The sequence below is a fragment of the Schistocerca nitens genome, chromosome 6 (assembly GCF_023898315.1).
Source record: "Schistocerca nitens isolate TAMUIC-IGC-003100 chromosome 6, iqSchNite1.1, whole genome shotgun sequence".
In the NCBI taxonomy this organism is placed as follows: Eukaryota; Metazoa; Arthropoda; class Insecta; order Orthoptera; family Acrididae; genus Schistocerca; species Schistocerca nitens.
In genome coordinates, this window is record NC_064619.1 from 123,842,280 (window position 1) to 123,858,663 (window position 16,384).

Here is a 16,384-nt window from a genome sequence, read left to right on the forward strand (position 1 = left end):
TTCATGAAGGATGGAAATCATTTCAGGGCAGGATTTGAGGAAGTCGTATCCCTGCTGGAGAGCCACATTCAGAGTCTGATCCAGTCCCGGAAAGAATCCTGTCACAAGTGGGGCACTTTTGTGGTTCTTCTGAGGGAGGTTCTGGGTTTGAGGGGATGAGGAAGTGGCTCTGGTTATTTGCTTCTGTACCAGGTCGGGAGGGTAGTTGCGGGATGCGAAAGCTGTTTTCAGGTTGTTGGTGTAATGGTTCAGGGATTCCGGACTGGAGCAGATTCATTTGCCATGAAGACCTAGGCTGTAGGGAAGGAACCGTTTGATGTGGAATGGGTGGCAGCTGTCATAATGGAGGTACTGTTGCTTGTTGGTGGGTTTGATGTGGACGGACGTGTGAAGCTGGCCATTGGACAGATGGGGGTCAACGTCAAGGAAAGTGGCATGGGATTTGGAGTAGGACCAGGTGAATCTGATGGAACCAAAGGAGTTGAGGTTGGAGAGGAAATTCTGGAGTTCTTCTTCACTGTGAGTCCAGATCGTGAAGATGTCATCATTAAATCTGTACCAAACTTTGGGTTTGCAGGCTTGGGTAACCAAGAAGGCTTCCTCTAAGCGAATTAATAGGTTGGCGTATGAAGGGACAATCTTTGTACCCGAGGCTGTTCCCTTTAATTGTTGGTATGTCTGGCCTTCAAAAGTGAAGAAGTTGTGGGTCAGGATGAAGCTAGTTAAGGTAATGAGGAAAGAGGTTTTAGGTAGGGTGGCAGGTGATCGTTGTGAAAGGAAGTGCTCAATCGCAGCGAGGCCATGGATGTGCAGAATATTTGTGTATAAGGAAGTGGCATCAATGGTTACAAGGATGGTTTCCGGGGGTAACAGATTGGGTAGGGATTCATGGCGTTCGAGAAAGTGGTTGGTGTCTTTGATGAAGGATGGGAGACTGCATGTAATGGGTTGAAGGTGTTGATATACGTAGGCAGAGATATGTTCTGTGGGGGCTTGGTAACCAGCTACAATGGGGCGGCTGGGATGTTTGGGTTTGTGAATTTTACAAAGTAGGTAGAAGGTAGGGGTGCGGGGTGTCGGTGGGGCCAGGAGATTGATGGAGTCAGGTGGTAGGTTTTGTAGGGGGGCCTAAGGGTCTGAGGATTCCTTGAAGCTCCACCTGGACATCAGGAATAGGATTACCTTGGCAAACTTTGTATGTGGTGTTGTCTGAAAGCTGACGCAGCCCCTCAGCCACATACTCCCGACGATCAAGTACCACGGTCGTGGAACCCTTGTCTGCCGGAAGAATGACGATGGATTGGTCAGCCTTCAGATCACGGATAGCTTGGGCTTCAGCAGTGGTGATGTTGGGGGAGGGATTAAGGTTTTTTAAGAAGGATTGAGGGGCAAGGCTGCAAGTGAGAATTTCCTGGAAGGTTTGGAGAGGGTGATTTTGAGGAAGAGGAGGTGGGTCCCGCTGTGACGGAGGACGGAACTGTTCCAGGCAGGGTTCAATTTGGATAGTGTCTTGGGGCGTTGGATCATTAGGAGTAGGATTAGGATCGTTTTTCTTCGTGGCAAAGTGATATTACCAGCAGAGAGTACGAGTTTAGGACAGTAAATCTTTGACGAGGGCTGTTTGGTTGAATCTGGGAGTGGGGCTGAAGGTGAGGCCTTTGGATAAGACAGAGGTTTCGGATTGGGAGAGAGGTTTGGAGGAAAGGTTAACTACTGAATTAGGGTGTTGTGGTTCCAGATTTTGTTGATTGGAATTTTGAGGTTTTGGAGGGAGTGGAGCTGGAAGTGGGAGATTGAGTAAATGGGAGAGACTGGGTTTGTGTGCAATGAGAGGAGGTTGAGGTTTGCTGGAAAGGTTGTGAAGGGTGAGTGAGTTGCCTTTCCGGAGGTGGGAAACCAGGAGATTGGATAGTTTTTTTAGGTGGAGGGTGGCATGCTGTTGTAGAGTATGTCGCTGAGGGACTGCGTCAGCTTTCAGACAACACCACATACAAAGTTTGCCAAGGTAATCCCATTCCTGATGTCCAGGCGGAGCTTCAAGGAATCCTCAGTACCTTAGGCCCCCTACAAAACCTTTCACCTGACTCCATCAACCTCCTGACCCCACCGACACCCCGCACCCCTACCTTCTACCTACTTTGTAAAATTCACAAACCCAAACATCCCAGCCGCCCCATTGTAGCTGGTTACCAAGCCCCCACAGAACATATCTCTGCCTACGTAGATCAACACCTTCAACCCATTACATGCAGTCTCCCATCCTTCATCAAAGACATCAACCACTTTCTCGAACGCCATGAATCCCTACCCAATCTGTTACCCCCGGAAACCATCCTTGTAACCATTGATGCCACTTCCTTATACACAAATATTCTGCACATCCATGGCCTCGCTGCGATTGAGCACTTCCTTTCACAACAATCACCTGCCACCCTACCTAAAACCTCTTTCCTCATTACCTTAACTAGCTTCATCCTGACCCACAACTTCCTCACTTTTGAAGGCCAGACATACCAACAATTAAAGGGAACAGCCTCGGGTACAAAGATGGCCCCTTCATACGCCAACCTATTCATTCTTTTAGAGGAAGCCTTCTTGGTTACCCAAACCTGCAACCCCAAAGTTTGGTACAGATTTAATGATGACATCTTCATGATCTGGACTCACAGTGAAGAAGAACTCCAGAATTTCCTCTCCAACCTCAACTCCTTTGGTTCCATCAGATTCACCTGGTCCTACTCCAGATCCCATGCCACTTTCCTTGACATTGACCTCCATCTGTCCAATGGTCAGCTTCACACATCCGTCCACATCAAACCCACCAACAAGCAACAGTACCTCCATTATGACAGCTGCCACCCATTCCACATCAAACGGTCCCTTCCCTACAGCCTAGGTCTTCATGGCAAACGAATCTGCTCCAGTCTGGAATCCCTGAACCATTACACCAACAACCTGACAACAGCTTTCGCATTCCGTAACTACCCTCCCGACCTGGTACAGAAGCAAATAACCAGAGCCACTTCCTTATTGCCTCAAACCCAGAACCTCCCACAGAAGAACCACAAAAGTGCCCCCCTTGTGACAGGATACTTTCCGGGACTGGATCAGACTCTGAATGTGGCTCTCCAGCAGGGATACGACTGCCTCAAATCCAGCCCTGAAATGAGATCCATCCTTCATGAAATCCTCCCCACTCCACCAAGAGTGTCATTCTGCCGTCCACCTAACCTTCGTAACCTGTTAGTTCATCCCTATGAAATCCCCAAACCACCTTCCCTACTCTCTGGCTCCTACCCTTGTAACCGCCTCCTGTGTAAAACCTGTGCCATGCACTCTCCCACCACCACCTACTCCAGTCCTGTAACCCGGAAGGTGTACACGATCAAAGGCAGAGCCACGTGTGAAAGCACCCACGTGATCTACCAACTGACCTGCCTACACTGTGACGCATTCTATATGGGAATGACCAGCAACAAACTGTCCATTCGCATGAATGGACACAGGCAGACAGTGTTTGTTGGTAATGAGGATCACCTTGTGGCTAAACATGCCTTGGTGCGCGGCCAGCACATCTTAGCACAGTGTTACACCGTCTGGGTTATCTGGATACTTCCCACTAACACCAACCTATCCGAACTCTGGAGATGGGAACTTGCTCTTCAATATATCCTCTCTTCTCGTTACCCACCAGACCTCAATCTCGGCTAATTTCAAGTTGCCGCCACTCATACCTCGCCTGTCATTCAACAACATCTTTGCCTCTGCAATTCCGCCTCGACTGACATCCATGCCCAAACTCTTTGTCTTTGAATATGTCTGCTTGTGTCTGTATATGTGTGGATGGATATGTGTGTGTGTGCGAGTGTATACCCGTCCTTTTTTCCCCCTAAGGTAAGTCTTTCCGCTCCCGGGATTGGAATGACTCCTTACCCTCTCCCTTAAAACCCACATCCTTTTGTCTTTCCCTCTCCTTCCCTCTTTCCTGACGAAGCAACCGTGGGTTGCAAAAGCTAGAATTTTGTGTGTATGTTTGTGTTAGTTTGTGTGTCTATCGACCTGCCAGCGCTTTGTTTTGGTAAGTCACATCATCTTTGTTTTTATTATAATAATTATTATTATTATTATTTTAATAATCATCTTTGGAACAGCGATCAAACAATTTAAAAATTTTTTTTCTTTTTACAATTCAGTGTTGATCGCACTATGTATGCTACAAGAACATAGGTGACCGGTTTCACTCATATCAATGACCATCGTCAGACCTGTGATTTAATTTAGAAAGTAATAGAAACCTTACTAGATTGTCAATAAAATATTACAAAATGCTTATAAGGATAAAATACAATAAGACTAGTTACACCCATGGCATCCTTCGAAGATGGTAGGTGGAGCACTCTTCTCGGCTGCTGTGATGTCAACTGGTGCCAGCAAGTGACGGGCATACGCTTAAATACAAAGATGCTCCGCCTACCTCTTCTCCTTCTGCCTCACGTCAACCAATCAGTGTAAAGCGGGTTCCATAAAAACATTTATGTATAAAATATCTCTTTACAACCATGGAACTACTTAAATTACTTAAATATTGTATAAAATATCAATTAAAAGCTTTAAAATAACTGTACAGACGATGTATACTCAGCGTGCCCTCTATGGGTAAGGGTGGTACTACCACAATGGTTTCAAAGTCAACGATGTTGTGAAGGCATTTGGCATTGCGGCATCATATTGATATGAGAGTTGTGGAATGATCAGCTGCAGAGTGCTATGATATTACATACACTTTTCAAAATGTCATAAAGCTGATTTATTAAAAATGGAGTCATATTTCCTTCTAGTTGGAAGTTTAAGATTGTGATATAAATATTTACATACTGTTCTAAGGTACATTTCTGCCATGGATACAACTGGGTCCTATGATTTTCTGAACAAAAGAGTACATACGTGTTCATAGAATTTTGTCAAAGTGATCATAAAAATGTTTTTCACGAAAATCCAACTGTTCATTGAGAAGCAATGATGGTTCATCTCTATAATTGGCATATATCTCGATCTCCTAAAATATTTATTCCATTATTACAAATATCACCAGTGGCAAATAAAGTTAATATAAGACAGACAGACTGAATCTGGCATAGGTGTATACTTGCAGTCGAGATATCTTAAAGACTATTTAGCCCATATGCATATCCCACTTAAAGTTTTCCTGAATTATGATTCCAAAGAAATACATCTATTTTCCTTTTTTACAATTACATTTCCTATGAATAACTTAATACCATGGTGTTAAATTCCATTACTGCAGTCTTTGAAGCACTAACATTCAGATGGATTATATTGAAATACTTGATTATTTCATTCATAACACTGTTGCACAGCACCTCTAAACTATTGTAAGCTTTGTGTATGCTCACAATTGGTGTATCATCTTCAGACAATGTTTCTTTTTAGAATAATGGGAATAGTACTTCATATCATTAACATAAATTAAGAAAAGTACCACGTTCTAACGTGAAACCTTGTGACATTCATATTTGATACCAATTATTTAGCATACGAATGACCCACTCTGTGCATTGAGCAATGTATATTGTTCTGTTGCTCCTATATGATTATATTAATTCATAGGCTGTTCCTCAACACCAAGCATCCACAGCTTGTCAAGTAATTTAGTGATGTTGACATAATCAACAGCTTTTCCAAGACCAAGGAGTCTCCTTGTTCTCTATGGCAGTTGTTATTTTGTCTGCTAACTGTGCTATGGCTATTCAAGTTGGCTTGTTTTTCATGAAGCCATTCAGATTTTCAAATGTTAGATTGTGTTGACTCAGGTATGCCATTAGTCTGGTGTAAATAACTTTAATTGCCTAAGAAAATCCAGGTAAAGTTGAAACGAGTTGATAGTTTTCAGTTTTAGATTTAGCACCTTTCTTGTAAATTGGGGTTACTTGTGCTATTTTTAGATTGTGTTGGAATCAACCTGATGCAATTACATCATTTACTGCTGTTGCCATGCTATCAGACATTTTGTCTATGCACCTCTTGAATGTGGTGATAGACAACCCATCATAACCTTTGATATTGTATTGTTTAGTTACCTTATTATTTATTTTATCTCCTTGCTGCTAGTTGCACCATGTATGTGCTTTGTTTAACTGGATTCCCCATATTACCATCCTACAGTGTCACTGATGGGTTTTCCAGCAGAAGAAAATACTCATTAAAAACACTTGTGATTGACGTATGTCCCTTCAGTTTAGTTGTAATGGTGTACTAAACTTAAGTAATTCATCCCACAGAGATCTTTCACAGACAGTACATGATGATAAAGGTGTATTAACAGATAAACCTTTATTTTGCTGAACCTTTTTTCAATTAAATTATTCAAATGTTCTTCCTATGTTGCAAAAGCGGATCCTTTCAGGGAAAGGAAAATATAGTGTAGTGTGGTGTTTTTCCATGAATTCTTAGGCTTAGGCTACAGAATAGAAAACTGTAGAGTTTGTCTAAATGGGTCAGTGGAGCGCTATGTCTCAGAGGCTGCTGCCTAGGTAACTTGTGTGGGTTGCACAGAAAAGTAATTAGAATAGGCGATCCTCAACCCATTCCAGGTAATGATAGCTGTAGGAGACACCGAACTATTCATGAAGACCCAAAGGATGTCCATCAAAGATAAGAATTTTTAAAACCCTAGTGATAGACTTCCAAAGCATTCTCAATAAAGTACCAAAATTTAAAGCTCTTCTAAAAAGCTATGGAATGCACATAGTACTAGATTCAGAAAGCTGCCTCAAACTATTAGAATGACTGCAGTGAGACTTTTGGGATGGATCTTAATGTATATCAAAATGATAGACTAATGGGAAATGTAGGTGATGTCGTTATAACAGTAGACAAGAAATTCAGATCCACTGAAAAGCCCAGCAAAAGCTTTGTATCTTGGGACTATAATATTGCTGCATCGCAATTTAAATCAGTCAACTCTTGCAAATGTTTGTGTTAGGATGCTATCAACCTCCAAAGAAGACTCATTTCAAAACATTTGTGTATCATATCTCAGATCATATTCAACTGTATGGGAGCCATGTCAGATAGGACTAATAGGCGATATTGAACATAAACAGAAGAGGACGGCACAAATAGTTAAGGTTTGTTCGACTATGAGAAGAGCCTCCTGTAAATGCTGGAAACTTCAATTAGTACACACTTGAAGATGAGAACTATCCTGCAGAAACCTATTTATTTCACTATGTTTCAGGAACGAGTATTAAGTGAAGACTCTACGAATATATCGCAGCCCCATATAGTGCTTCTGAAGGGATTGTGACAATGAGATTAGACTAATTACAGCATGCACAGAGGCAGTTAAACAGACTTTCCTCTTGCACTTCACGCATAAATGGAACGCAAAGAAATTCTTTTACATGTTGCATTGGGAGATAGCTGTTGACAATCTGGTGTTAAACACTTTAAAAAAATTACAAACCACATTATACACATTCAGCTTGGCAAAATGACTGAAGTATTGTCATGTAACCACATAATGACTGCTGTGGCATGATTTCATCAAAACATTATGGAAGTCTACAAGCATGTGACATATTAAAATCCACCAGGAAGTTTCAAATCAGTACACACTCAACTGCAGAGTGAAAATTTCATTCTATGTGGCACATTATTGTTACTGTTTATTGTGCTAAAATTAATGTCATAGCTTTGAATTTCAATAATCTCTTTATACATTGTGGTGTTGTAGTGATCTGATTTTTTAAAAAATAGTTACAGAGATATGCTGTACTCATTTAAGTTTGCTGCCCAGTCAGAATCACTCTCGTGTTTCTTTAACCAGGTACTGTTGCTATTAAAATGTATGTTGTATTCCCCTATGTTCAAAGCATTTATTGTTAGAGACTCGGCCAGTTATATTATAGCATTTCAAGATATCTTCAGATGTAAAAGATCAAATACCAGGCAGAAAAAATAATCCTTCGATTTCAACACTGTAATTGTCAAAGATGGCAGCTTTACCAGATTGTCTCAGGATGTATGCTTCTGGTGTTCTTATGGTTATCCACTTAAGCGTTAAGTCACACTTTCAAGGAGACCAATTGCTCATAGCCAGAGAGATGATCATCATCTTTTGCTGTCCTTAGGAGCTATCTAATTTCTTTGCTGTTAGGTAGAATTTGCATTGGAAATATGTAATTATTGATAAATCAATGTTATAATATACGGAAAATAGGCAGAAAAACAATAACAGTGGCCTCCCCACTTACTTGAACTGTGAAGCTGCAATCGAGCAGCTGTTTATTTTTAAGGTTTCCTCATCATTTTCAGATCATATTTCACCTTTGCCACATCATTTATACGATTTTTTCTCATGTTATATTTTTATATTATTGTAAATATTATTTATTGCTGTAGGTAGTGTCAAATGCATGTAGTAAAAAATGTTTAATTTCTTGCTTTAGGGGCAAAAGATACGTGAATGCTGTTCAGGACTTCTTCCATCAGCTTTTGCATCCAAGCCTTCAAGTCACTGCTGATGTTTATGCATACATGTTCATGTGCGATTTCTTCAATTTTATAATTGTCATCATGGGATTTGCTTCGTTTGGGGTGAGTAGTCATAGATGATCACGTATGCCGGTGCCATTGTTATAGATGTAGAATATAGTATTATGTTGATGACCCATAGCTCCTGAGATTTCTTTTGCTTATGTGATAGGCTGGGTTGGAAGTTCCATTCTTCTTCAAATGTAGAACAGTGGTTCTCGTTAATCCTGGGTCAGTATTGTACAGAAGGAAAAAAAGCATCAACCCAACTGGGTGGCTGGAGTTTTGGTTAAAGCCACTTCACAAATGGCAGATATGTCACATGATTAATATAGCACATCTATGTTCACTGTGCTATTTGAAACCAACAGTCTTCACTGAAATACTGAGCTATGTTAACATGTGCATGGCAAAGTTCTGGTCACAAAGTTGATATTTCTGTTGTAGCATTTCATTTTATTGATACAATAATGCAATCACTGTGGCTTTTGATGTCGGGCTACTACAGTGCATCAGTCACCCTTGTAAAGTCTAGGTACTGTTCCATTCTGCTCTGCCTTAATCAGTTCACTGACATTCTACATTTGCACTTTGCAAGGGAATAAGGGAAGGATATATCACAGCACAGCAATGTGGAAAATTGACTCTGCAAGTACTGCATGTGTTAACATATTGTGTTTCAAGCAGATTTTCAGCGGTTTTTGCCAAATAATACCTCATTTATAACTCTTCCTTCAGTGCTACTATGTCTTTAATATTTAGATTTGGTAATCTTCAAACATCAGTTGCACACAAATGCAGAGTTTTGCAGACTAATCAACTTTGTGGGTTGCAGATCACAGACCTACATATTCTAAAATGTTTTTAACTTGGTTTTAGCTGTTCAAGCTAAGGCAGTTAAGTAGATCTTCATATTTTACACAAGACTTAATCTGTTTAGATTTAATATTCATTCTATGTATACTAAACAAAGAGGTTTCGTAATTTGAAGTAATTAAAAATATGATATTATGATGATGATGATGATGATGATGATGATAATGATAATAATAATAATAATACCAATTATACTGTCAACTGCAGGAGTCATACCACACAATATCCACCAGTACATCAACGCAATACAGCTACATCCAAACTTATATATACAACTACAGAAATCTGTAATTATTGATACATGTTCAATTACCCGAAAGTTCCTAAATGCAATGTAACATATACCGTACAGTTAAAAGGAAGTTACGCTTGATCAAGGTCTGCGTCACTTTCCATTTTTGACCAGACATAACGTCTGAGAAAAGAAATAATAATAATAATAATAATTAAAATTATGAATTTATCCAAGGGCTGTTCAGTAAGCAACCTTCCAAGGAAAAAAGGCATTTTTTTCTTTAAAAAAATATTTTCCAATATAGTCCCTTTTTTGGAGTGAACATTCTTTCCAACATCCCAGCCTTTCTTTTTAAGCTCTGAAAAAATTAGGAATTGCTATGCTTTTCAGAATATACCTGAATCGAAGAAGACCATCTCATATGAGCACTTTTTTAACTGCAAGTCATTTCTTCATATAAGGGGACAAAAACAAATCACAGTAAGACAGTTTGGGTGGATATGGGCACTGCAGTTCATGCAGTTTTGTGACAACTTCAGATGAATGTGCTGGCACATTGTTGCAGGAAAACAATATTTAATTCATCGAATGGGGTAATGTTGCCTTAAGTTTCTTGCTTAAGTGCTTCAGTATCTCTCTGTTTTGTATTCTCGATTAATCATTTTTTGGTGTTCAGAGAAGCTTATGTTTATAACACCTTTTGCATCCTACTAATTTTATACTCAGTGGAGCTGTCCTTGTCATTTTTTGAAACAGATTCACTGGAAGCAACCCATTATTTTGATTACTGCTTAGTTTTAGGGATATAATGATGAATGCAGGTCATATCATTGATGGCAACTCAATGAAAAAAGTCTTTTGATCTCGATTAGATTGCTTCAAACCCAGCACCAGAGTTGAAAACCACACTCACTTGATGTCAGCAACTGTGGCAAACTATGACCTCTGCTACAAGCAAGCAGCAAGAATCATGTTGTGTTGGTAATGTGTGTTTTTTCGTTGTGACTGTCTGCAACTTAACATGTCTTCTTTACAATAAGTAGCAAACTATCTTTTCCTGATAATGTTGCTATTCCAACCTGGAGTTCCCATTGTTTGTGTGGTAACCAAAACCAACCGCGGGAACGCCTTGGGCTGCGGATCGGAGCCGCCAGGCGGGGAAGCTGCCAGCGGTGGAGCACACACCACTGGGTAAACACAAGGATGAGTCGGATGACAGACCAATGACAACCGACAACAACTGACCACGACCGACTATGACCGACACAACAAGGAAGAGATAAACAACGGAGGCTTGTAGAAACCACAACACCAAACACCAACAGTAAATCCACTCGGAACCAGAGCCAGGCAAATGTCAACAACGAGCAACGACCAGAACGCAGTACTGCTGAGATAGAGATGCAATCCAGAGTGAGTACCAGACTGACTGGACTGGGGCAGAGCGGGTCCCTATATACGAAACCAGAGGGAGCGGCTATTGGCCATGGTCTGCACATGGTGTAGCAGTGGCGCCCTCGCTGCACTAGAGCTGCTGCGGAAGAACCACCGCGGACGTGGAGCCCTCTATGGGCTGGCCACGTTCATTCCTCCGAAATTGGTGCATAGGGGCGGAATTGGCCCGGACAATGCAGAGGCGGGCAGAACGAGGGCATGGGTTGTGATACGTCCGGAGGGACCACTGGGGGTGGGGAGGGCAGACTGTCTGCTGCAACCATCAAGGTGTCACCAGAGGGCAGGGGTCAGAGGGCGTCTCTATACCCTGGCGAGGTGGAAGGGTTGTCTGCAGAGCCGGCGAGGAGATGGAGGTTGAAGGGAAGAGCTCCGCCTCGAGGGATGTGTCCGCACCAGGAAGCAGGGAAGGTGGTGGGGGAGGAATCAAGGCGGGAGCCCGAGGGCAGAGTTGGTGTCTGTATGGTCGTCACACGCTGCCCATGAGCTGCCGTCACCATAACGGGCATCCATGCAGGTGTGTTGCCATAGGAGCGGGCCCACACGGCCATGCCCGGGGCATAGCGCTGGGAGAGGCGAGAGCGGGGCCCAGAAGGTGATGGTGTCAGCAGGTGGAGGAGGGTCCGAGGTTTTCGCCCGTGAAGGAGTTTGGCAGAACTATGACCGGCCACCGGCGTAGTGCGTTAGGTGCTTAGAAACAAGGTGAGGGCTGAGGTAGTGGCTGACGGCTCCACTGATTTCATCAGCTGCTGTTTGAAAGTGCGGACCAGGCGTTCCGCCGCGCCATTAGATGAAGGATGGAAGGGGGGGGGGGGGAGAGCGAATGTGTTTGATACTGTTAGCGGAGCAGAAGTTCTGGAACGAGGACACCGTGAATTGGGGGCCGTTATCCATGACCAACGTGTGAGGAAGGCCTTCAATGGCCAACACCTGGGCCAAGGTGGTGAGGGTGGCGTCAATGGTGGTGGACGCCATGCGGACCACATATGGGTATTTGGAATAGGCATCAACAATAAGGAGTCACATGGAGCCTAAGAAGGGGCCAGCAAAATCTAGATGGATCCTGTCCCAGGGTTGGCTGGGTGTCGGCCAGGGTGCGAAATATTGTGGAGGACTAGCCTGATGACGCGCACACACTGTGCAACCACGGACCAGGTGCTCAATGTCTCCATCGATCCCTGGCCAATAGACATGTCGTCGAGTCAACGCCTTCATGCGAGACATCCCCCAGTGTCCGCGGTGTAACAAGTGCAGGACTCGGTGGCTAAGTCTGGAGGGATAACCACCCGATGGGCGTACGAGTCCGTGGACAACAGGAGGACGTCCTCCATAACCGAAAGTCTGTGTGAGATTTGATGCCACGGGCTGAAGTCAGTTTTCAAACGTCGGGTAAGGTAGGGAGGCCAACCATGGGTCACATAGTGGAGGACTTGCTGCAGAATGGGGTCCGCGTGGAAGCGGTGATTTGCGTAGCCGTCAGAGGAAATCCATCGAGAGTCTCCCGGCGGGCAGAGTCGATGTGGAAGCACAGGACTTCCTGCTGGTCGAACGCCAGATTGAGTCCTGCTGGGAGATGTGACAAGGCATCTGCATTAGTGTGTTGACTGGTGGGCTGATAGCGGATGGTGTAAGTGTAATTACGCAAGAACAACGCCCAGTGCTGAAGACGCTGAGCCGTCCATTCTGGGAGGTGCGAATGGGGCCCGAAAAGCGACACTAAGGGCTTGTGATCCATGAGGAGGGTAAACTGTGCCCCAAACAGATATATGTGAAATTTCTGAACTACAAAAATAATGGCAGGAGCCTCCTTTTCGATCTGAGAGTAATTCCTTTTGCGCAGGGGTTAACGTCTTGGATGCATATGCCACAGGTTGTTCTGCCCCATCCTCATTCCTGTGTGCCAGGACTGCCCCAATCTCGTACGCTGAGGCATCGGCCGCCACCACCGAGGGACGATCCGGAGAAAAAGGCATAAGGCAAGGGGCAGTTTTCAGCATCGTCTTCAGGCGGGTGAAAGCCTGATCGCAGGCAGAAGTCCACGTGTAAGGTACCCCTTAGGGTATGCACGACGTGGGCGGCTTGGGGTAAGAACTTTAAGTAATAATTGACTTTCCCCAAAAATACCTGAATTCGGTTAAGTTTTGTGGATGGGGAAGGGCATCGATGGCTGCGACATTGCGGTCCGAAGGGCGAATGCCATCTTTACTGAGCCAATGTCCTAAGTACTCCACTTCCGGTTGAAAAAAAACTGCACTTCTCCAGCTGACAACGTAAACCTGCAGCCTGCAGGGTGTGAAATAAGTTACTGAGGTTGCACAGATGTTCCTGGCGCGTGGGCCCCGTGACTAAGATATCATCGAGGTAATTGACACAAGCCGGTATTGGTTGCGTAAGTTGCTCGAGATACCGCTGGAAATTCGCAGGGGCAGAGGAAACGCCAAACGGAAGACGCTTGTATTTATAGAGACCGAAAGGCGTGTTGCTAACGACGATGGCCTGCGATTCCTCATCCAACAGCAATTGGTGATAGGATTCTGCCAGATCAATCTTAGAAAAGTACTCGCCACTTGCCAGTTTAGCGAGAAGGTCTTCCTGTCGAGGAATGGGATAAGTTTCGGCCAAAGACTGAGCGTTGACCATAGCCTCAAAATCCCCACAAAGCCGAAGTGATCGATTGGGTTTCTCGATGACCACTAAGGGTGTTGCCCAGGCACTCAATTGTACTGGCTCGATAACTCCTGCAGCCTGGAGCCAATAGAGTTCCTGTTTGACAGCCGCACGCAAGGCTACTGGAATAGGCCGAGCCCGACAAAAGCGAGGCGGTGCGTTCGGCAGTAAAGTGGCGTGTGCCTGGAAATCGGAAGCACAGCCCAGGTCTGCCAAAAACAGGGAGGAAAAGGATGCGCACAGATCATCTAGGTCCTGAAATGGAACCGTAGTTGAAACGAACTGCACTTCGTCTTGAATGGAAAAGCCAAACCGTGTAAACACATCTAGTCCAAAAATGTCCGAAGCTGATGGGTGGTCCACCACAAAGAGGGTAAGAGGCCGGGGAACCTTCTTGCAGATGGCCATAACAGAAAACTGTCCACAGAGAGGGATGGAACCGTCGCCGTAGGTGACCAACCTCCGAGAGGGTGGGGACAATTCTGGAGACCCGAGACGTGCATACGTCGTCAGATTGACCAAAGAAACTGTGGCCCCCATATCGACCTGGAAATGGACATCCTCGTTAAAGATGCGTACGGTGAGGAATAACTTTTGAGCCAATGTGTCGGTCTGAGGGGAGACTGCGTGTAAAGTATGGACGGCCTCCTGTTTGCCTGCAGGGGCAGGACGGTGGCAGGTCGAGCGGCTATGACAGACTGATCGGAGGTGGCCTTCTTTCTTACAGAGCGAACAGGTCTTCCAGTGATGGGGACAGTCAGCTCGACTGTGGGCCGAGAAGCACTGGTGGCACGACAGGAGAGGGCCATGCGGTCAACGTCAAGGGGTGACTGGCGGTTCGGATGCCATAGAGACGTCAGACAGCAAGGAATCTTGATGGCCATGCCCTCTGGATACTGCATCCTGTTGACGGTGGGAAGGAGTGGATCAGGAACTGGACTCGACCGCTGCCACCTGGGGCTCCGCCATGAGACGTTCGTTCGCCGCTTGAGCAATTTCGAAGGAATGGGCAATACGCAGAATGTCTTCCAATGAGGGGTTGTCCAATTTTAACGCCGCATCGCGGACCTCTGGATCGGGCGCCATTTGAACGACCACATCCCGAATTAACAAATCTTCATATGACGCCTTGCACTGCTGATTGGTGCATGTGAAGTTGCATTTGCGGCTGAGACCTCGCAAATCCATCACCCAGGACCGGTAGGACTGACCCTGCTGCCTGTGGTATTGATGGAATTCCAAGCGAGACGCAACCATGTGGTATCGCTGGGAATAATAGTTAGTTAGCAACATACAGATCTCATGAAAGGAGAGAGCCATGGGGTCGGCCAACAGTGCCAATGTGTGGAGCAAAAAAAAACGTGTTCGGTGAGGCACAAGACAAGAATAACGACCGCTGCAGAGAGTCGTCCGACACCTGAAAGGCCGTGAAATGCTGTTTCAGACGATGCAGGTACATTTCCCAATCCTCTTTTGCATCGTTGAACGGTGGGAATGACGGCGGATGTGGGAACGTGCTTGAAAGCAGGGCACCTGAGAGATGTGGGGGGAATCCCGCTTATTGACCCTGTCCGAGAGCAACTGCACGGACGTCTGTAAGACCTCCAAATGCTGCTGCTGCTGCTGTCACATGAGCTGCTGCTGTTGCTCTAAGAGAATGAGTAATTTCTCTTCCATACTCCTATGTTCCATTTACCTCATCGCCAATGTGGTAACCAAAACCAACCGCAGGAACGCCTTGGGCTGCGGATCGGAGCCGCCAGGTGGGGAGGCCGCCAACAGTGGAGCACGCACCACCGGGTAAACACAAGGATGAGTCGGACGACAGACCAACGACAACCGACCACGACCGACCATGACCGACACAACAAGGAAGAGATAAACAACGGAGTCTTATAGAAACCACAATACCAAACACCAACAGTAAATCCACTCGGAACCAGATCCAGGCAAATGTCAACAACGAGCAACGACCAGAACGCAGTACCGCCGAGATAGAGACGCAATCCAGAGCGAGTACCAGACTGACTGGACTAGGGCAGAGGGGGTCCCTATATAGGAAACCGGAGGGAGCGGCTATTGGTTGCGGTCTGCACGTGGTGTAGCGGTGGCGCCATCGCAGCGCGAGAGCTGTGCGGAAGAGCCGCCGCGGACGCGGAGCCCTCTATGGGCTGGCCACATCCATTTGTTCTGACGCGTGTTCGACTTCCATGGCGGGAGGTACTAGAGTTTGATTTTCCTAACTGATCCTTGATAGTGAAGGATCAGCAGAAAGTACATCGAATATTGCTTTCATTTCAGCATACATTTTCCCATTACAAGAAAAAGTTAATCGCAAAGAAACCAAATATTTTCACTGGTTGCTTATGCTAATCATTTTACTGCATGTATGCTGTAGATGAGTCAAATGTTATCCAGTACTCAGATTATGAATATTTTTAAAAATATATAAATCAGCGAGTTTTGCCAAGAAATTTTCTTGTGAAGCAGGAGCCCTTGAAAATTCTTCAGATTCTCTTAAACAGTTCTTTGTATGATTCCCAGAAAATTATTGAGAAGAAGTATTCCTGAACAATAGAGATGCACAGGTGCCAAAGG

The 16,384-nt window shown here is 44.7% G+C and overlaps 1 protein-coding gene across 1 annotated transcript in view; it reads left to right on the plus strand.

Annotated features, from left to right (window-relative positions):
- LOC126263224 (piezo-type mechanosensitive ion channel component) overlaps positions 1-16,384 on the plus strand; it is a 686,714-nt gene that overhangs the window by 589,129 nt on the left and 81,201 nt on the right. Inside the window, exon 39 of the mRNA XM_049960308.1 lies at positions 8,472-8,619. Coding sequence (XP_049816265.1) covers positions 8,472-8,619 — 148 coding nt within the window. The remainder of the gene's footprint in view (positions 1-8,471; positions 8,620-16,384) is intronic.